Genomic DNA, 23,131 nt, shown 5'->3' on the forward strand with positions numbered 1-23,131 from the left:
CAGGGTACTTGTCACAATTCGTCTTTAGGGTGGATTCCTCCCAACTGTTTCAAAATATTAAGATTTTATAGGATTCATTTTTGCTTTTTAACTCCCTGGGGTATTTGTTTGTTTGTTTGTTTTTGTTTTTAAACCAGTTTTTGACACTATGCAATTTCTGGGGAAGGTTTGTTTATTTTTAGTTTTTGCTGTGTAATTGAAGTTAGTTTTGTCTTATAAGTGGTGCCTGGTTTCAATGTTCATTAATTTTGATTTTGATTGACATGTCCAACCCTCGCCGTGTTCCCTCTATTTCAGATACAAGCCCAGAGAGAAGCTGAAGGTGAACTTTGGAACCCCAGAATTTCTTGCCCCCGAAGTTGTGAACTACGATTTCGTTTCTTTTTCTACAGATATGTGGAGTGTGGGCGTCATCACATACATGCTGTAAGCAACTTCCCAGTCTCTCACTCACTCATCTTTAATCTGTGAATATTCTAAAATGAAAGCCTTGGCCTAAGTCTTCAAGAATAGCAATGTGCCATCTCCTATTGCTTAGGTTGAGTCTTACACTCGAAAGAAGTAAATTCCTTTCTCACCATATTTGATGTATGTCTTTTCCCACAGCTCATCTTGAGTCTCGGGACACCACTAGGACTCCTAAACATAATTTTAAAAAATTATAGATATTGATCTGTTTGAATCAGTATACACTGATTTGCTTGGATTGCACCTCAGCAGTGACATTCTGGCATTTGCTTTGTGGGTATGCGGCGATACCTTGTTTTGCCAGCTGTGAAATACTTGAAAAAAATTTTACTTTATTATTTGCTATTTATTCAAATATAACTTCACACTTCCTTGCTGCATTTGATGATTGGGAATTGGGATGAAAAATGTAGGTATGGTGCTGGCTGCAACGACAGACTACATACTTAACAGTTTACTGCTATTTGCTCACTTTTATTGTGAAATGGAAAAACCAAAAAGCATCCCGTTTATAAAGGATCCACGACAGTTTACAATATACTCACCCTGAGTCCTGTGTCTTGTAGACTCAGTGGCTTGTCCCCCTTTTTGGGTGATAACGATGCAGAGACGTTGACCAATATCCTGGCGTGTAGGTGGGATTTGGAAGATGAAGAATTTCAGGACATTTCAGAGGAGGCCAAGGAGTTCATCTCTAAGCTCCTGATTAAGGAGAAGAGGTAAGCCAAGTCCATCTGGTGCTGTGGGAGGAGCAGGGCTGATTAAGCGCAGCTCAGTGTGCACCATGGAGTTAGTAGATCCCGTTCCCTCAGTGCCATCTCAATGCTTGTGCAGGCTCTGAATGCAATGAGGCTTGACTCCTTGACCCTGCCTACTCAGGCCCAGGACTGTTTCAGTCACGAGGCTCGATGGAGCTGCAAAACTTGTCTCTTTCTTACTCTTGTAATGAAGTTCCAGCAATTGAGCCCTTGTGGTAGGCCTCAGGTGACCTGCCCTCAGTCCTTTCATGTCTATAAACATTTATGGGCCAGACAGTGTCATCTGCCTTTCAGGCATTATTTCTTTTAATCACAGCCATTAACTCCCAGAGGGAGAAGTTTCTGTTATGACTACTTTATGACGAGGTGGTGTGTAGTCACCTATGATCACATTGCTAGGATGGGACAGGAATACATTAAACGGAAGTTGATCTTCCTTCAAGCTCACACTCTAGGCTGTCATACAGCCTTAATTTTTCCTCTCATGCCAAAAACACACGAATTCAAATTTTAGTGATGAACAAGTATGATACTGAAATATAGGGGCTTGGTTTTAGGGTCATAGAGTGGGAAGGGCACTGACTAGTCTTCACTTTAGATGGTTTTATATCTAAACCACACGGCAGTAGATCACATTTAAGATCTTCAGAGCCAGTAACAGCTCACTTAATCTCTTTGCAGCATTTAAGGCCGTTAATAAACATGATTAGGAAGGGAGAGGGAGGAGGAGGTAATGGAGAGTAGGAGAAACAACCCAGGTAATAGGTCACAATGTCAGGTTGGGGATCCTTTCACATAAGCAGATAACTGGGCCACCTGTTGCTGGCAAATGTGTCAAGGCTGGTGTGGAACTCATCGAAATCTGCCTGCCTCTATTTCACAGGTACCGTGATTAGGGGCATGCACTAGCATGACTGGCAAGATAGGTTATTTTGGAAAGAGATGATACAGAGCAGTTCATAAAACAACGGGGCCAGATCTGAGTCTCTGAAGCCGTGGTTCTCAATGTTCCTAATGCTGCAGCCATTTAATACAGCTCCTCACACTGTGGTGATGCCCAACCATAAAATTATTTTCACTGTTACCTCAGAGCTGTAATTTTGCTACTGTTGTGAGTAGTTAGTAAATACTTTTAGAGATAGAAGCTTACCGAGGAGATTAGGACCCACAGGTTGAGCACCACGGCCCTAAAAGATGAGACGACGTAGCTGAATAATAGCATCAGTCTGGGGCAGGGAAGAGCAATTTAGAGGTTTAATTTCTTTGCCCTTGACCTCTAGGCACAATAGTAGCCAAGGTTGTTACTGTTTTACATTTATGGATTCTAGGCAATATAGAGACGTGAAAATGCCAACTTTTTAAAACTTTGGATGATGAAAAATTCTGCATTTATTACAAAGTTTGTGTGTGTGTGTGTGTGTGTGTGTGTGTGTGTGTGTGTGTGTGTGTGTGAGAGAGAGAGAGAGAGAGAGAGAGAGAGAGAGAGAGAGAGAGAGAGATCTATGTTAACTTCTGGATACTCCTGTCATATGTGGAGGTAATCATCTCAGTTTCATGTAAGGAAAGAGTGGCTGGGAGCCATGGAGTCACGTGGCTAGTACAGAGCAGATCCAGAAGTGGGTTTATTGGATCCGAGCACCTGAGTCCTGCCCACTGCTACAGCCTGGGGGCTCTCAAGTGTCCAAGAAGCATCTTAAGTATCTTAACACAGATAACATTTTGACAGATGAGCACCTAACTTAGCCTTCAAGTCAACACCTGGATGAAATTCAGCCAAATATCACTGTCATCAAATAAATATCTGGGGTACAAAAATGAACCCGGAATGTTATTAAAAGTCAGTTACGAGTACAATCTTAATAACTTTTAAAATAGGTTTTAAACATTTTTCATTAGCAAGGGTAGGAATAATCATCTTTCAGCACCATTCCTGTGGAGTGATCAAGGGACCTGAGAGCAAAACCGTAGGATGCAAACCAGAGCCCTGTGAGGCTGGTTGGGGCTGAGGAGTTCTTAATAAGTTCTGCACATTCAAGAGTCCTTTGGCGGTGATTTTTCTCAATAACTTCATTGCAAGTGAAGACTTACACTTCAATATTTGGCAGTTGTATTGAAGTAATCCTCCACACTGAAGTTCTGTGACTGCTTGGAAGTTTCTGATGTTTCTGCAGAAGCAGATTTCAGATTGCTGCACTCAGCTTTTAATTTGAAAGTATATTTTAATGTGATGTTTATCAGCACATCAAGTAAGCTCATAGATTTTAGAGTTAGGATGCATTTTGACCTTTATTACTCTTCCTGTTAATCGTTTTTCAAATTTTGTAAAAGTTTTTTTTTTGGGGGGAGGGGTTTCGAGACAGGGTTTCTCTGTGTTAGCCTTGGCTGTCCTGGACTTGCTTTGTAGACCAGGCTGGCCTCGAACTCACAGCGATCCACCTGCCTCTGGCTCCCGAGTGCTGGGACTAAAGGCGTGCGCCACCACACCCGGCCGTAAAAGTTTTTTAATCTCCAAAAGAATATAGTTTCTTTATAAAAAAATCTAATATGTAAGTAATTCTATTATGATTATGGCAACTCTCCTTGTTCTTTGAAACTCCTTCATTCAAAAGTTAGCAGCCACAGTCAAATGACTTCCCACGGTAATTGCTTTTGTATTCATTGAAAAGTACTGTAGCATTTTATTCTTATAATTAAGAAATGTGCATTTATTTCTCAATGGTCTGCTAAGAGTTCAACTTGTGAAGCTCGTATGTCATATCACAGAATAATGACTTATGTTTGAAAGAACATTCAAATATTAATAAGAATTTGGCTACCGCCCTGCTTGTGTTACCATTGTTGTGACTGTGGTTACATCTGATGGTCACCTCTGGACATTTTCATAGCACATGATTCCCAAAGACAGGCTTGAATATGAGTGAGCTTCCTGCTAAGGGCTGTGTGGCCAGAGCCAGAGATGGCTTGCTGATGCAGGTGCTGCTTGGTGTGTCCCTCTAACACTAACACACTTCTGAATTTCCCTGTAGTTGGAGAATAAGTGCCAGTGAAGCCCTCAAGCACCCCTGGCTGTCCGACCGCCAGCTCCACGCCAGGCTGAGCGCACAGGTGAGCACAGTTCCTGTCTTCTCGTTGTTTCCCATTTGCCTGTCTCAGCAGATGCCACGGTCAACTCAGCCTTAAATGAGATTTCTCCTGATGGCTTTGCTCACAGCCTCAAATCTCCTGCTAGAGTGAAATTGTTCGAAGTATTTTTTTATGAGATATTAATGTTATATTTTATATACCTTTCATAGATTGCTTTTAGCATTATGAAATCACTGTATCTGTTGTAAAAATATATTGCCCCACACACTCTTACACATATGCAGGTATATGGCTTGGGATATATAACAGTTTGGAGAAGACAGGCTAGTGTACATTTAGAAGAACTCTCTCCCTAAAACAAAATTCAGAAATTCTAAATCCCCTATTTGCTTTGCATACTTTATTCTCCTCTGGGCACCATATATTAGTTATAATACTTGGCTTGGTATGGGCATATGTGAAAGGGATTTTTATTGGAGACTAAAGACTGGAGTGCTTATTAAGTGTAATTGATTCACATGGTGCTAATATGTTAAGGGAATCTCTCTCTCTCTCCCTCCCTCCAACCCCCTCCCCCTCCCCCCCATCGCCTTATTTTTTGTGTCCCAACTCCCTCATCTGTCTTTTTGGTGCAGATTTCATTTCTAAACTTCAGAATCCCATGCCTACTTGTATCTTAGATGTTCCCAGTTGGGTCTTCTCAGCTCTAAATCAAAGTCATCTCTATCTTACTTTACTTTCAACTGTCCTCTCAGCAGCAAAGTGTGCCCATTATGTGGCACCCATCAGCTCAGGAGCATCCTGTCTCCTTCCTGTCTCAGTTCTCTGTCGTCTCATGGTTCACTAATCTCCAAGGCCTGCACATTGTATATTGTAGATGCTCTGGGAATCTCTCCAGCTCTCCTCATGTCACATTGCCCTGGCCTGGGACACCTGCTTCCCAAATTGCTACAGTAGCCTTCTAACTGGCTTCTCTGCCCATTGGGCTTTTTTCCTTCCAAATAACCATGCCTCACAGACATAACACAAAAGTGGATGATGCACTGTATTAAGTTATTCTACTCAACACTTAAGCTGCTTAGCTCGGATAGATGAACACAGGGCAGGCAGCACGCAGTCTCCACTTCTGCTTCTGGCTTAGGCGGCTATTGCTAACGTGTGCATTGGTTGGGTGGCTGGTGCCACGCCTGGGCGCCACGCCTGGGTGCCATGCCTGGGTACCATGCCTGGGACAGCACATACTCTCCACATTTGCATTTCCTCCTGCTCTCCTCCTCATCGTCCACACTCCCTGGGCTTTGGAACGGAACTTCTGACCAGCAACCCCTGGAATGACTCTGTGTCAGGTTCTCACTTTTTCCACAGCCACATTTTATTGAAATTAAATCTACATCTAAATTCAGCATCAATACTGAGTTTTATTTGTGTCTGAATATACCTTTCCTTGATAATTGGTACTGATGCCAAATAAAAATAGACTTATTACCTAGCCTGTACCTCACCCAGACTGCATAAACTGCTTATTAGAGCGACCAATCTATTTTGAGCCCATTTTCCACCAATGTATTTTTAACCAGGAGTCTAAATACACTTTGACATGTCAGGACAATATAGAAACCACAGCAAGGAATTAATGACACTACCTAGGCTAAAAAGTGTTTAAAAATATTTTAAACCATGTGATCACAGCTACAAAAATCACCTTTTTGTTATGCCACCCAACTGGTGATACTTGAGGCAAATAGATATTATAAAAAAATAAAATTTTAAATCTCCATACAATAAACCTAGTAATTATTAAAGTTATACTTATGTGACACTGACTCTAACTGCTTTACAAAGATTAACATATGTAACTCTCATGCTGACCTCGTAAACCTGGCATTATTAGTATCCCCATTTTGTAGATGAGAACACTGAGGTGGGGCCAGGGAAGTGCTGGGCAAAGACTTATCACTCTCCTGATGGGTGGGAGGAGACTTGGAGCACATTTCTAGTCCTACTCTAGTACTATATATGTTTATTGTTCCTGGGTGCTTGTCTCCAACCAGTACATCTTATTTTTCAATGAAACACAGGCTGAGCATTCCTTATCTATAATGCTTGGGGCCTGAAGAGATCACGGATCTCTTTATATTTTAGAATATTTGCATATACATAATGAGATATCTTAAGAAGGGGACCCAACCCTTGTTTCATATTCACCTTATGCAAATAGTCTTCAGGAGACAGTGTGCAGTGTTTTCCGTGTGTCTGTATCTTTTGACTGTTACTTGGCACACAAGGTCAAGTTGGGCTTTTGTATTTATGAGTCATAATATTGGAACTCAAAAGGCTTTAGATTTTGAAGCATTTTAAGTTTCAAATTTTCGGATTAGGGATACTAAACCTGTGTTGAGACTAAGCTTTTGCAGATTGACTTTTGAAGTAATCTGTTTTTATATGGTCTCAAAAATAACAATTCACCTTTGTATTAAAATAAAATTTTAATTCTAATCAAAACCTACCATTTTGACCTAACTTTCATTTTCAAATATTTTGTATTTTTCTTCTTTATCCCTTTTAAATTGTTTTATGTTTGAAAGTTCTTAATTAGCTTTTGATCAGTTGACTATGCCGTCTTCTTTTAAGAAACATGCTTCTCTCTTTTAGAAATTGAGGCCTGGAATTCCTCTGCCTTCTGGCTTAGGCTCCAAGTGACACACAGTAATTCTGCTCTGTCTTATGTCCCCAACCATGCACAACATACCCCCACCAGAAACAGCCCCCTCAGCTCTCAGAACTCAATAGGCACCGCCTACAAAATTCCTCGGGCCTCTGGAGCCAGAAGAAAGAAATGGGGAAAGGGATGATGTGTGATTTCTTTTCTCCTAGAACAAAACTCCCTTCTTCGATTCTTCCTGTTCTCAGATCAATGAATTCTGCTCTTCTCCCAGTGGACAGTAAAACACCAAACACCATAGGCCAGTGCCCACTGCCACTCGTACGCTATTAAAGGATTTCCTTATTTCCAACTTCTATATTACTCATCTTTCCCTCACTATAACAAATATATGAGATGATGAAGTTCTTGTGATAAGACTTTTTAAAAATTTCACATCATAATTATAATATCATTACCATTGGATCTGTGGAGATGTAGAGCAAGAGGGTTCACGTTGTGGGTCAGGAAGAGAAAGATGGAAAGAACAGGCTAGGGTCCTATCATCCCCCTCAAGGTCATGCCCTCTAAACCTTTTAGGGGTTCCACCATTTCCCAGTAGCACCATAGGCTGGAGGCTCAGCCTTTGTTTAGCACATGGTCCCGGGAGAGGGGAGGTAAGATCCAAACTGTTTCGTCACAATCCCCAACCAGGAAGTTTTCATTTATCTCCCAACACACCAGCAGCCACAGCTGTTATAATTTACCCCAAAGGCCACTCTTGTATCTGTCCCTCCTTATCATCTAGAGTCCTGTTGCTTAAGGCTGATGTTCAATGTCACCTCCTTTACAATGGCTGTAAGGTCTCCTTAAATCTTTCCATGCCTCTTAACATCCCTTCCTCTGCTACACCCAGAAGTAGCTGTGTTCTTTAGTAATCATGGCCCCATTGACCTGAACACTGGCTCTTTGCTTTGCCAAAGCCGGCTCTGAGCAAACATACATTTGCAAATTAAATACAATGAGTGGTTGACTCTGGCTTCAGAGGAAGGAAGGGAAGTGATGGCAGGATGCTGCGGCAGATGAGGAACAGGTGTGTCTATCAGAAGGTTGCTGGCAGCCCTTTTCCTCTTGGATGTCTCTGGAGGAGGACCATGAATCCAGTGGCAGATTATCAGTTCTTCGCATGCTCTCCTGTTGCAAGCCAGAGGCTGATAAAAGCTGTCCTAACCCTTCCCCCAACACCTCTTGTTTCCCTAGAAGAACTGCAACTCTGGTGCTCAGAACCTCACGACCAAATAACTCATGGAAGGAGCCCGTTCAAAAGGTTGGTCTCAAGCCTCCGCCGCCTCCTCCCATGGGAACAAATAAAATTTCACTTGTTTGCCAGGGGGTGGGTAGCTGGGGTTTGCACCCCCAGGAAAACCAGATTCCAGACATCATGGAAATGTGCTCCTCTGATCTTGAGACTGTTTGGTGTCTGTGTATTGCTTATGCAAAAGGGGTAAGAGAGAAATTGGATATTTCTTGCACCGGTATTGAGAGAAACAGGCAGTGTTTGAGCTGGTGGCCTCCAATCAGATTGTTGTGTTTTCTTCCTCCAACTTTACCATGTCCCAGCAGAGGAAGTGCGGTTCGCCCATTGTGTGGACTGTAGATACTCTCATGGCCCAGCTTGCAGAGTGGCCCCACTGAGATAACGCAGGCAGAGCCCTGAGACTGCCTGGCCGAGTGGGCTCCAGACTGCAGAGACATTATCTCAGGTAACCCTCATGGTTGGGTAATGTCAGAGGCAGGGAGTGATAGCCGGGAGAACGAAGTGAGGCGATGCGCCCTTTACCTGAAAGCAGTGGAGTGAGACACCCTGTTGCTTCAGAAGCTAGAGGCTGCATTCCCCCACACAGCAGCTGCCGCCAACCCTGGCTTTGCTCTCTGACACCAAGAAACACCACTCCACACAATGTGTGGTCTCTGCCTCATGGTCAGTTTTATTGGCTTATTTAGGGATGGCTTTACGTATGCTTTCTTTTATACCAATAATGAATTCAAGGCATATTCTAGAGAAGACTTAAAACAACAGGGCATCAACCAAGAGAGACTTAAAATCCCAAAAATTATCCTTTGGAAGGAGATACCTCCCTAATTTTAGACAGAAAGCCCACGGTCATTCATACAGCTAAAATTTAACAACTATTTAACAACTGCACAGGGCTTATGTTTTTTCAATGGGCAACTGGTTCTCTCTCTCTCTCTCTCTCTCTCTCTCTCTCTCTCTCTCTCTCTCTCTCCCTCCCTCCCTCTCTGTTTCTGTCTCTCTCCCTCCCTCTGTGTCTCTGTGTCTGTCTGTCTCTGTCTCTGTCTCTGTCTGTCTGTCTGTCTGTCTGTCTGTCTGTCTGTCTCTCTCTCTCTCTCTCTCTCTCTCTCTCTCTCTCTCTCTCTCTCTCTCTCATCTTGTTGTGCCTGGGACAAATCCAGAGCCATATGTATGCTAAGCAAGTAACACTGAGCCCTAACTCCAGCTCGAACTGGTTTTAATCTTTCATTCTGATCTGTATTTTTCTGGGCCAGGGGTTTCTGCTTCTCTGGCTGCCAGGATATTTTCTTTCAAGTGGCCTTGAATCTTTTAAAGAATAAGACAGAGAGGGAATAAATCAGTACATCATAGTCAAAGGCTCAAACCAAGGTTTGGAAAATGCATAGCCTTCTGTGTCCGGGTTATTTAAGAGTCTGTCATTCATTTAAGACTCTATAAACAGTCATGGAGAGTTTGGGAATTCATATATACCGGACATTCATGTTTGTCAAAAATCATAAGGGCAATTTTGTAAGGGTGAGAGGAAGCAGAGGTAAAGTATTGCTTTAAGGCCCATAGGAGCCCCAGACCTAAGTGACAGCATTCAGCCCCAGCCTACACTGGGAGCTGTGGACAGCCTGGGCCCCAGAACAACTAGGCAACGCTAGTCTCCATCTCTCTTCTCCCTAGCCCTTTCCTTTAGAAGCAGTTTTCTCTCCAGCCACCACAAACCCCCAGGGTTTGCCACAAACCACCTTCCCACAGAGAGTACTGGAGTCACTTTTGAGGCCTGGTGGGCATGAATGCACTGGGTGACAGGAGGTTGCATTCCAAGGCGGGCCTGTCGCCAGGGTCTGTGGGGGAAAGAATGGAGAGGAAATGGTGGTGGGAGGAGGTAAAATCCTTCCATGCCAAAGCTGTCACTTTGAACCCAACGTGATGGAAGACAGTGCAGCCTGTGAGGGGACAGAAACGGAAGCCCTGAGTCGGTCGCACCGTACAGCGGGGTACACTCTTTGCTGGAATTACTGGAATTACAGGTTTGCTTCCTGAAGGTCTTGTGGGCTGCCTGCCTCCCTTCTCTGGCTTCCTCCGGTCCCCCTTGGCCCGTGAGTCTCCTTGCAGGCCAAGAAGAATGGTTTGCTCCATCTTTCTCTTGCTTCCTCTTTCTTCTCAGCTCTCGAGGTGGAAGCCAGCCTCATGCTTAATGAGCACGGACTCTACCATGAAGCCTCTACTCTTAAACTAAAAGTTAAACTTAGAGTACTAAGTCTGGATGGCAAACTCCACCCCAGTCTGGCCTGTGGAATGACTTCAAGGTCAGGCCAGACAACTCATTAAAGCCTGTCTCAAAAAATTTAAACTATCCAAGAGAGCTAAGGCTACATGTCAATGACATAGATCTTACCCTAGGTTCAGCATTGTGCATCACACAGAAAGGCGGGGGGCGGGGGTGAGGTGGAGAGAATGTGTATAAGGCAGTACGAATCAACACCGAGCAAGCCCACTTGAGAAGCTGAATGAGGTTTCTGGCAAGATCTTATAAAATGAAACTTAAATTTGAGATAAATATTTATTTTTTTTGTATAAAAATCTGGTGGCTTAAGATTATTGTTGCGGAAAAGAAACAGAAAAAAGAGATGTAGGTCCTACAAATAAGGCACAATTCACAATGTAATCTGAGACACATAAGTCTCCTTCAATTCGTTAGCAGTTTCTTGATGCACCAATAAAAACGATTTTAAAACCAGCCTGGTGGATCTCTGCTCATCGCTCCCAACCTTGTGTCATAAGAATTGAGATGTTGCTCAGGGCAACAGGCAGCAACAGCACACAAGCCTCAGTCAGAGCTGGGGACATGGTAGCCCTTACCTCTGTGTGGCTCTGACCTTCAGATCTCTTCTGGGGCACAGTTATTCAGGCAGCATTATATTGATGGCACTATTAGACACCTACAGGCGATTTTAAACATGCAGGGATTTGTATGTAGGCTTTATACAAATTTTGTGCTACTTTATATAAGAAAGTTTGGCTTCTGTGGATTCTGGCAACTGTGGGAGTCAGTGGACCCCCGCCCCCACCAGATATGATGGGCAACCAAACTCCCTGCCTAGCCCAAATCTACATTTTGGGGGCTGAAACTGGGTTGACCGTGGACTGATGACAACAGCATAGGAGTGACTGTGCTTTGAATGAAACAAAGAGGGCTTTGTCCTTCAATGTTGCAAATAATGTTAAAATACTCACAGGGACTTAAAAAAAACATACACACACACACAGCCCTGGTGTGCAGTGGGATCTGTCAAACGGGTCCTTTCTGTCTCACACACGTACACACATACATTATGAAAAGTCATCTGTGGTTTTCCTAAGGGGCACAACCAGCTAATTACAATTTTAAAGTCCTGCTGAATTAACAAGATTGGTATTTTGTTTGCTTTGCAGGAAAACTGCTGCGGTTGCTGCTGCTTTGAGAAGGCTTTTTGGAAAAATCAGCAGTTCTAGTGCTTTGACCCCTGCGATGACTGGCAGCCATAGCATGGGCAGCCTTGAACTTGAACTTGGAGAGGCTCTCCTGTGCTCAGAGGGTGACCCAGGACCGCTCCCTAGGGGCTCTGGCAGATGCCCACATCCCACTTAGTGCACAGAGGGGAAGACGCTTCTCTGCCTTCTTGGCTTCTCGTGTTTTGATGTTTGTTTTTAGTTTTGGATGTTAGTGGGGTAGCGGGTATGCTATGCTTTTTCTCGGACTAGCAGAGCAGTGCTTGAAATGTAAAAACCCGGAGAATGCATTTGGAGAGAGAAAACCGCTTCCAGTTGTTGCACTGTGCTTCTTAAGGGGACAATTGTGGCACCAGGGAAATCCTAAGGTTTGGATGCTTTGATTTGTGTTTCTATGTGGCCTGAAATGGGATGAATTCCATGGGTTATTAAATTGCTAGAATGTAAGACTTCTAAGCAAGAGCCATCACACATGGCACCTTCATGTGTTCTGAACTCTCTCTCTCCCAAGTGCAACAGTTTGTATGCAGTAGTTGATTCCTAGTCAGACTCATAACCCACCATTTCCAGAATGTTCCTTGTTCTGCTCTAATGGACAAGTTCATCCCCATGGTGGTTTGGGGAGGTGTATATTTGTGGTCAGTCTTTAAAATGGCAACCTTGAGAAGACAGTCATAAGAGCTTCCCTTAAGCCCTAAGAGTCACCAGTAGGGGATGGATCTGTGCATAATGGGGAAAGACAATGCTCAGCTTCCAGGGTTGGTGACTAGAAAGTGGCTCTCCAGCTTCTGGGTAAACTGAAACCCTTGAAAGACGAATGAAAAATAACTATGCAAATTCACAACTATATGAATTCTTATGGGGTGGGGGTCAATGATTTCTGGATTCAAGCTTTTTGGTAGGGGTGGTGGCGGGTGGGGTAAACAGGGTTTCATTATGTAACCTTGCCTGGCCTGAAACTTGCTATGTAAACCAGTGCTAGGATTAAAAGTACACACCACCTGCCTGGCATTGGTTACAAGCTCATTTCCTAGCTCATGGGCCATTTGCTGTGAGATATTTAATAAGGAGTATGAGCACAACTGTAGGTGGCATTTATGGGACAGGGTGATTTGGGGCTACAGAAAGCAAAACAGGAAGTGTACGAAGACAAGACTTTACAAAGCTCCTTGAAAGTCTACTGACGTCCAGCCTCTCGTTTCCAAATAGCTGCCGTGTTTAGCTCAGCCAAACAATGCCCCATTTTGAGGCATGAATTGTCGCAGTCGCAGTGGGTAAGAATAAGCTAGTGTCCCTGTCACTGAGGGCCAACTTAAGGCACTTGGCTAACCACCATGCCCTCACAACTGTAAGCACGCCTCCCAATAACTAATGCCTCCTCATTGCCTTTTCATTCCCAACACTGAAGTGAAGGGGAAGTGGGTGCCACTTAGTGAAGGCTAGTATCCACTTCACTGTTGTGCTAGCCATAAAAGCCTGCTTGCTCCAGCCAGTGTTCTCATGCTGAGACACGTGTCTTTCTTCCTTTTGGCCCTTGCGTTCATCCAAGGTTGCTTTTAATATTCCTATTAAGCTTAAAGTCTTTTCTTTCTTTCTTTCCTTCCTTCCTTCCTTAAAAAGAACACACACACACACACACACACACACACACACACACACACACACACACACGCATGCACGCACGCACGCACGCACTCAAGCACGCACGCACCACCCTCGGACAGGCAAGAGAAGCTCTGACTTCAATCTTCTATTACGGTTCTATGCTTAGCTGATGCTGTTCACTAACTATGGAGAAAATACACAAGCCAGTTCATATATTAATCCTCCTTGACCACAGCAGGCTGGCATTCACTCAAATGCTAAATGGGACACAAGAGTCCAGTTGGAAACCCTACATAGAAGGGCATTTTCAGTCCTGGGCATGGACTCTCCTCCAACCTGGGGAAGAGGTCTTCAGCAGAACATGCAGCTTTCATTCTAACTCACGTTGACAGGCAGCTGGGCAGGGACAGCTTAGGTCACACAGAGGAATGACGACCCTACAAATAGTGGGTGTGATTTCTTCAGTTACTGTTTTCTAAGGTTTAGAAAGGAGACTGCTTTGAGAGTCGATCTTCCAAAATACAGTAAAGCTTGCGCATTTGGATAGGAAGGTGGGTAGCCTCATGCCAGCCGGAGCATTTTATAGGCGAGCTGAGGCGAGTTCAGTCGCCAAGTTGATGATTACAGACCGACTTGTAGCTGTGCAGATGATCGGTCTGACTTTGCCTGTCCCCTCGCTCCACACCCACAAGATGCCATTCCAGTAAAAGTCTGACTTGTTAAATGTCAGCTGGGATGGGGCAGGGACTTTGCAAAGCCAGGGGATCGAACCAGATCCCCAGTGTGGACTGTGGAGTTGAGTCCGGCTGTTCTGCGGCTCTTGTCACCAACTTTTCCAGGAGGTTATCAGGATTTTGAGGGGTTATATTCTCCTCCACCCTTTCCCTGGACAGAAGGCTTTGCCCACTTTTGCCCAGTGCTTGGAGCTGCTTCTTTCTTTAGCTTGTGGAGGAAACAAAACACCAGCATGTCCTGCTGTTCAGAGAGAAATAGCCTGTGAACACCTGCTAAGGAAGCGTGTCCATGTTCAGGATTTGGAAGACACCAACACTTACCCAGAATCTGTTGATATTTAAGAACAAGGAGGAATGGGTTCAGGCTCCCACGTGCCCCATAAAAATTTTTGGGAAGAAAGCTTAGTGCAAAGCTTTACAGGTTAAATTAGGTAGAGTTTATTTTTTGGTGTTTTTGTCCAACTGATATTAATTTATTTTCTTTCTTTAAAAATGTAAATAGGCATGTGCACTTTGATGTTTTGAGGAACATGTGAATAGTTATGGACATTAGCACAGTCAATTTTCTTCTTGTTTTGGAATCAAAATATGGATTTTATCCTAAGGAAATGAGAGTTATGCTCTTAATTCATTCCTTCTTCGCCTGCACCCCTACTGCTCCCTGTGACTTGCTCGCCTGGGCAAGGGGTGCCAATGTGCATACATGTGCCTGTTTAGTTTGGGCCCTGGGCCAGCTCACTTGGAAAATTTACTTGTAAAAGTATAAGCAACCTGTGGGCTGTGGAGGTTAAGCTCAGCTCTGCCGTGCCTGTGGGCCACGCTGCTGGAAGCTCACTGTTCAGAGTCTCCAGAGCACAGACATTGTACTTGCTGTTTCTTCACTTATTTCTTAATCTCAAGTTAGAATTTAGTCCACCTTCTTCATTGTGATATTCCTCTAAGAGCCAGCCAGCCTGTCTGCCTGCCTGGCTCCTCCTCCCCTCCCTCTCCCTCCCTCCCACTCCCTCCCGCTTCTCTCTCCTTCTTTCTTTTCTTTTTCTTCTCCCCCTCCCTCCCTTCCTTCCTACCTGTCTGCTTTCCCCTCCCTTCCCTTCCTTCTGTTTTTCCTTCTTGCCTGCTTTCCCCTCCCTCCCTCCCTTCTTCCCTTCTTCTCCCTCTCTTCCTACCTTTTCTTCCTTCCTTCCTTCCTTCTTTCCTCCTTCCTTCTCACCTGCCTGCTTTCCCTTTCCTCTCTCTCCCTTCCTTCTTCCTTCTCTTCCTCTCTCCTCCCTCCCTCCCTCCCTCCCTTCCTTCCTCCCTCCCTTCCTTTTTTCCTTTCTTTCATTCTGGGAATGGACCCCAGGACCTTATACACACTAGGCACACATTGTACCACTGAGCTGCACATCATCTCCTCTGTGATCTTTTTGAGATGAAAATTTCTTTTCCAAATGGCAAACTGCTTCCAGTGACACGAGAAAATGGATGAGTGACACTGGGTTCCAGATTCAGATCATGTCCTTGTGCAGCCTGAAATCTGAAGTTTCTCAAATTAGAAGTGTCGCACATGTCTTCTTGCCCCATTTTGGTGAGGTGTGTTCCTATAAGTGATCTATATGTGTGGGGTCTCACCTTCCAAGAAGGCCTGTAATGTAACACAAACAACTGGCTAAAAGAAGCTGGACGTGTGTGCATTTCGCTGTCACCCTAGCTAACAGATGTCAGTGTGTCCTTCTGAAGAGGTTCATTCATGTAGATCAGAACTAAAAGTGGATTGTGTGGTGACTGCATATGTTGTGTATATTTTTATTTCTGAATGTAGTAAGGGCATTTGGCTGTATCTCCTTGACTTATGAAGGTGTACTGTAAGTCATACATCTGTATTATATTAAAGAACAATACTTGTTTCTCTATTCTTATTCATCTTTGTTAATGATCTAAATTATTCAATAAAGAATCCTTGGCAAATGCAACACTCTTTTTTGACAGCTTGATGATACATGATTCAAGGTGCCTTAAAGGAGCTTCAGGTTTATAGGGTTCCAGAACCATCTATATGACTAGCAGACAATTCCGCAGTGGAAAAGTAGCTGTCCCACTTGAAGATGTGGTTGTTCCAGTATAGGAGCTTAGCTTTTTTTTTTTTTAACTATTGATCCAAAAATATTGACTAACACATATGTGTATGTGCAAATTGTGTAGGGCTAGAGAGAGTGGAATGGAGCCACCCAGTCCCTTTAACACAGCTTCATGAGCCCTCAGCATCTGCCAGTGAGAACCCTCAGCACGGAACCCAGTGGCAAATGGATGCCCTGCCATAGGCTGCAGTGCTGTCTTTTGGACTTGAGTCTGGAGATGTGACAGTTCAGCTCCCCAATCTGAAGGCACAGCTGGGGCAATGTCGGAACTGGTTGAGGAACTGCTTGAACCATGGAGTCCCTACACAGGGACATGCATTTTGTAGTCGCTCTGTAGCAGGTGGAGAAAGCAGCTTGCTTTCCACCCTGAGTAATCATACACCCCTCTTGAACCCAGTCTCTCAGGCCTGATCCTTTAGGTGATTCATCTGACTTGTTCTCCACAAGGAGGAAGCCACACTTACTCACCAACAGCATCAGTGTTCATGGACCCACTTTTCCTCAGAAATAAGTTCTCTGTATACAGTCTCAAGGACCTGCCACTTGGGGTTGAGGGCCAGTCAAGTCCTCTCCTGTTCTCCTTTGTACCTCTCCCTGCAGGTGAACTGGAGTGGAAGGCTGGTCTCCCTCAACATGCTACAGAAAGAGGGCATCAGACCCTTCTTGCTTCCTTCCCACTCCTTACCACGTAAGTGGGACACCATTCTGGCTTCATGGTCCCAAGAGGATGTTTCCTTGGTATCTTCCTGCCTGTAACCTCTTTACTCACTTCCTAAGTAGGTCTCCTTAAGAAATTACTTTCAATTTTCTCTGAACAGCACTAGGTATAAATACAGTCTTCATTCAACTGTTTCCTTTTTATTTAGCTGGCTCATGGGTCCCTCAACAATCACTATTATTTCTGAAAACTTCCAAAATATTCTTATACAAGTTTAGGTACCAACATGTCAGGAGGAGTCGCACCCTGCGGCCGGACAGCACTGCCGATCATCTCTCTGCAGCTGTTCTGGTTCTTCCTAACACCCAGCCGCACCAGCCAATGGTGCTGCTTCTGAGCATCCCCCAGCAGAGGCAAGCTGTCAAGGAGGCAGTGGTGACATCTTTTCTGAAGTCCCTGGCTCACTAATGCAATGGGTACAGTGAGACAGAAGAGCTGAAAGGAGTCACCACACCGTGTTAGCCTCAGTCTCTCTGCTCAGATAGTCACAATGGGGACATTACAACCATTTCAAGCTTCTCTGGAGCAACTACAAGCTTTCAGTAGTTAGAAGCAGTGAAGTTAACGAATAGATCTTCCACTGATCTCTACAACTTGTCTTCTAGGTGAGATTTACAACAAGGAGAACAAGGTTTAGGCTGAATTATGAGACACTCACAAATGGTAAATAGCAAGCAGACGAGTACTCTGCTAGTGTGAGAAAGCCCTCCCTTTCTGGTCTCATAGGGCCTTTGTAAGTGCCTTGTACGAGGGTCCATCCAACACTGATATGACAATATCTACCTACAGTGAATTTACAATGATAATTGAACCTTGGTTCAGCTATCTAGCTAGATCAGGTGACAGCATCCTCAATGAATGGCTGGACAAATGGGCAATGGGATTAGAAGGCTTGAGAGCCACTCTTAAGAGCGTACGTTCCTGGGCCTTTGAGCTCTTTATTACATAGGAGTAGATTGTGGTGAAGGAGCTTGGCACATGCCTGCAGTCCCAGCTGCTTAAGAAGCTGAGACAACACAATCAATCACCTGAACTTAGGAGTTGACAAGTAGGACCATGAATTATAGTCTTATTATATTTCCAATCTCCTTGTAAAGGTGCAAAAATATGTGTTGCTTTTTTAGCCAGTCCACATACTTTAGACATTACTTATTTCACTAATTAAAAATGATTGTAATATCCATTATGCTAATTAAAAAGCCTCTGGTATTGAACAAATAAATACAGGAAAAGAAGACAGGAATTCTAATTTTAAATGCTCCCTTCCAGCCTCTGGGGTGTAGACTTGATTAAGCCAGTATTTTCTGTATCTTACCTCACTTCTGTATGAGTCTTTTATAAGAAATCACAGACAAAATCACTCTGCTTGGCCACATAATCTCACATAATCCTTCCTGGAAAAAATAATTCTGTTTTAGCTTCTTCCCTTAGTTTCTCATTGAGTTGGCTGAGGAACACACAAGTCCCTGGGAATGAACTCATCTCTTCCCAGTGTTCCCCTGAAGGCATTCTCGGCTCCAAAAAGGTGCCTGTCCACTAGCCCAGCATACATCCCAGAATCCCTGCTAACTGTTAAACAAGAATGTTTGTCCTCTTATGTCCAGTGAGGAATGCCTAATGCCTCACAGTGGACACAATGTGTCAAAGAAGATCGTCCCAACACTAGGGACATTCCACGCTCCAGCAGAGACTTAATAACCCTCATTCCCCTTTAAAGTAAGTCCTACAATTTCTGAGGCAAGTTGAAATAACAATGACAAAGTTACCATCTGCCTCCCTCTGCCACACCCACACCACTCACCTTTTCACCCCAATTTTATTATTGGGAGCACTAGACGGACCACCCTGTAGAGATCTCATGTTTCATTGCTGGTCTCCTGGGATCTTCTCTTTGAAGCATTCACATTGAGGGTTGTTTTGTTTTACTTTTTGCTGTTTGGGGGATATGGTTCAATGTCTTGTACATGCTAAGCACATGTTTCACACTGATATACACTTCTTTTTAAAGTCTAATCAGGTCAGGTTAAAGGTTAGAAACTGTAGATATATTAGTTTCCTTTCCCTCACTCCTTCAACACTAAAGCTGTAGTACAGCCACTGCTTTCTAGGCCTCTGATAGGCCACACTATGCCCACCTTTTCATGTCTGGCCTTCAGGGGTGGAAATTTTTCTAGATACTATGATGTAGATTCATACACTTTTAGAACACATAACCACTGAAGGGTCAAGTCATTGCTGCTGGTGTTGTTCTTCTTTATTATAACTAAGGCTACAAAAGCCATGACGGAGGCTGGAGGAGCCATTTCTCAGCATTTCAGTGCAGAACTGTCAGGCTGGTATGAATCATGGCAGAAGCCTCAGGTCCTTGCCAGGCCGACTTTCCCACAGGCCTGCTTCTGTGACAGCTCTCCTCTCAAAACAATAACCTGAGGGAGAGAGAGGACTATGAGGATCCCAGCAGCAACACCCCATAATTCCCACAATGCCTGCTTCAGTGTGGAAGAAGACTGCACAAGGCAAGAACAATAGAAAATGAAAATCATGGGGTCATTTTGAGACTGGTCATCACTGTCCATTCTCTGGATCCCCAATGGGACATGATCCCTACCACTCAGAACGTTCTCCCACGTCAATGCCTCTCAAAGTCAAGGTCCTCGAGACGTCAGCTCAATGGTTCAAAAGCCAAGAGTATCACCTTCCAAGTCTAGCCTCACCGAGGGTGCAAGGGAAGTCTAACTCTCAGAGTACAAGTACATCTGAGCTCAGAGACAAGAAAACTAAGGAGTTTTTCCTTTCCATCCCAGACCTGGTAGACAGTGGCGGACAGGTTAAGACAGCCAGAGGTGAAAAAGAATCAGGTGATTTACTGGTCCAGAGCAGCTGGGCAGTTGTTTGGATTCACGGTTACTCAGTCCCAGGCCTGAGTTCCAGAGATCTCGGCTCCACCTTCTATGCTTTGGTTTCATTCCCTGAGTCATTTTCACCTGCTCCCAGGAAGCCGAGTGTGCACGTGCAACCATGCACGCCTCTCAGCCTCCGTCTGTTCTGCAGAGGTGTGAGTGTACAGCGGTCTTGAGTTCTATCCAGCTTCTTCAGTGTAAGCTGATGATGTTTCTGACAGTATAGGCTTCCTAAAAACTTTATAGATTTCCTATGAATGTCAAGACTGACTCCACTAGACAAAGACTGTACCAGAAAATACATCCAGATAAAGCCCTCTCTATCTTGATTTTTTATAAGCCTCTGGACAGAGTGGTTCTCTAAATCACTGTCCTTGGCATTCCTGAGGTCTTAGGGAGAGTTTTAAAACAGTGCAAATAGATCCGTGTCTATCGTCCTGCACAAAACTCAAATCCAAGTGGATCAAAGACCTCAACATAAAATCAGACACACTAAATCTGTTAGAAGAAAAAGTGTGGGAAGATCCTTGAATTCATTGATGTGGGAGATAACTTACTGAACAGAGCACCAACAGCTCAGGCCCAAAGAACAATAATTAATAAATGGGACCTCATGGAACTGAAAAGTTTCTGCGAGGCAAAGGACACAGTCAATAGGACAAAATGGCAGCCCACATTTGGGATAAAATGGTCACCAATCCTATATCAAAAAACATATAAAGAACTCAAGAAATTAAACAACAATAAACCAAATAATCCAATTAAAAAATGGAGTACAGAGCAAAACAGAGAATTCTCAACTAAGCAATCTTGGGGATGACTGAGAAACACTTAGGAAATGCTCAATGTCCTTAGTCATCAAGGAAATGCAAATCAAAACCCTCTGAGATTCCATCTTACACATGTCAGAATGCCTAAGATAAAAAACCTCCGCTGGTGAAGATGCGGAGAAAGGGGAACACCTCTCTATTTCTGGTGGGAGTGCAAACTTGTATAACAACTTTGGAAGTCAATCTGGAATTTTCTCAGAAAATTGGGAATAGGTCTTCCTCAAGACCCAACTAATACCATTCCTGGGCATATACCCAAATGATGCTCCACCATACAATAATGACATCAACTATATTCATAGCAGCTTTATTTGTAATATCCAGAATCTGGAAACAACCTAGATAGCTCTCAAACAAGGAATGAATAAAGAAAATGTGACACATTTACACAATGGAATACTACCCAGCTATTAAGAACAAGGACATCATGAAATTTACAGACAGATGGATGGAACTAGAAATGATTATTCTGAGTGAGGTAACCAGACCCAGAAACACATACATGGTATGTATTCACTTATAAGTGGATATTAACCATAAAGTACAGGATAACCATGCTACAACCCACAGATCCAAAGAAGTTAGATAACAAGGAAGGCCCAAGGGAGAATGCTTGTATCTCACTCAGAAGGGGAAATAAAATACACATCTGAAGGAGATAGAGGGAGGGAACTGGATGGAAGAGGGTGTTGTGAGGGAATGGGATGGGTATCAGGTATGGAGAGAGCAGAGGTTGGAGGGAGAGGGCTGGGAGAGAGAACAGAAACAGGAAGCATCTCTGGGAAAGAGGAGGTTCCTGGGAGTCTAAAGGGGTGACCTTAGTTGAGAGCCTGAAGTGGCGAACCCCTGTAGCAAGGCAGGACTTCCAGTGGAGTTAGGGAGACACCAATCCACCCACAAAGCCTTTGACCCAAAATTTGTCCTGCCTGCAAGAAGTGTGTGGATAAAGATGGAGGAGAAATTGAGGGAATGGCCAACCAATGACGGGTCCAACTTTATGACCCACCCCATGGAAGAGAGTCATCCCCCAACACTATTAATGATACTCTGCTCTATTTGCAGAGAGAAGCCTTAGAATAACCATCTTCTGAGAGGCTTCATTTAGCAGCTGGTGGAAACAGAGGCCGAGACCCATAGCCAAACAATAGGCAGAGCCTGAGGACTCTTGTAGAAGAACGGGAGGAAGGATTAAGGGAGGCAGAAGTGTCAAGGACAGTACAAGAAGACTTACAGAATAAAAAAAACCTGGTCCCATGGGAACCACCAGAGACTGAACCACCAGCCAAAGAGCATGCATAGACTGGACCTAGGCACCTTAAACATGTGTAGCAGATGTTCAGCTTGGTCTTCATGTGGGTCCCTAACAATTGGAGTGGGGGTTGTCTCTGACTCTGTTGTCTTCTTTGGATCCCCTTTCCACAGTTGGGCTGCCTTGTCTGGCCTCAGTGGGAGAGGAAACACTTAATATGCCAGGGTGGGTTGGTACCCTTCTCTGAGGAGAAGAGGAGGAGGAGTGGGGGTGAAACAGGGAGGAGAGAAAGGAGGGGTCTGCAATCAGGCTGTAAAGTGATTAAATAAATTAATTAATGAAGGGGGAAAGGAACTCAAAAAGAAGGAAAGGAAAGAGTTAAATTCCTGGTTTCCTGTTCAGTTGACCATCACAGTGCCTGGATTTGATCTTTGTTCAATATCCCTTTCTTTCTCTCCTTTTCCTCCATCCTTCCCTCCCTTCCTTCTCCCTCCCGTCCTCCCCTCTCCTTCCTTCCTTCCATTATTCTTTCTCCTTTTCTCTTGTTTAGTATTATTCTAGCATGGTTTATTCTTTCCTGTGGCCTAATGGATGAATTTATTGTTCTCTTCAGTCTCTTCAGTTTTTATCTTCTGCAGAATGGGCTTAGTGCTCATAAATTCTTTTAGTTTATTTTTGTCATTGAATATTTAAAACATTCTTTAAATTATGACAGATACCTTTGCTGGGTATAATAATATTCTGGGTTAACAGTTGTTATCTTTCAGAATTTGATATATGCCATTGCAAGCTCTTTGAGTTTTTAATATTTCAGCTGAATAATCTGATAATTGTTGTGATGAGCTTGCCTCCATTATGACATGATAGTTCTCTTTTACTGCTTTCACTATACTTCCTATTTCTGTAAATTTAATGTTTTAATTGTAATATGACAAGAGATGATGGGCCCTGCTGTTAAGGTCAAAATCTGGCATTACCAGATATCTCCTGAGCTCAGTGCAAAAATTACAGACTCCCTTCCTCAGCTGGGTTTCTTCCTCTTCCCCTGACCTGCAGAATCCCTGGATCTTCTAAAAGAGTGTCACATAGACCTCAGGGAGATTATAGGCCCAACCCTTTCCTGATCGGAAACCTGTTAAGTCTGTACCTGGGATTCCTGGACATACCGTCCATGCTAGTGAGATCTGGAGTTCTTCCCCTATCCCCACTACCCACATGATAATTAAGTACTT

The 23,131-nt window shown here is 43.9% G+C and overlaps 1 protein-coding gene across 4 annotated transcripts in view; it reads left to right on the forward strand.

The window, feature by feature from the left end:
• MYLK4 (myosin light chain kinase family member 4) overlaps window positions 1-15,222 on the forward strand; it is a 98,853-nt gene extending 83,631 nt beyond the window's left edge. For 3 of the 4 annotated variants that reach the window (XM_084794601.1, XM_084794603.1, XM_084794604.1), the window contains 5 exons: window positions 298-426; window positions 1,035-1,187; window positions 4,253-4,331; window positions 8,212-8,278; window positions 11,690-15,222. In XM_084794601.1, the coding sequence (XP_084650727.1) occupies window positions 298-426; window positions 1,035-1,187; window positions 4,253-4,331; window positions 8,212-8,253 (403 nt within the window). In that variant the 3' untranslated portion in view covers window positions 8,254-8,278; window positions 11,690-15,222. The remainder of the gene's footprint in view (window positions 1-297; window positions 427-1,034; window positions 1,188-4,252; window positions 4,332-8,211; window positions 8,279-11,689) is intronic. The other variant, XM_084794602.1, reaches the window with a different exon arrangement.
• The last annotated feature ends 7,909 nt before the right edge of the window (window positions 15,223-23,131 follow it).

This window comes from Acomys minous (genome assembly GCF_964271855.1).
Source record: "Acomys minous genome assembly, chromosome: 9".
Taxonomy (NCBI): Eukaryota; Metazoa; Chordata; class Mammalia; order Rodentia; family Muridae; genus Acomys; species Acomys minous.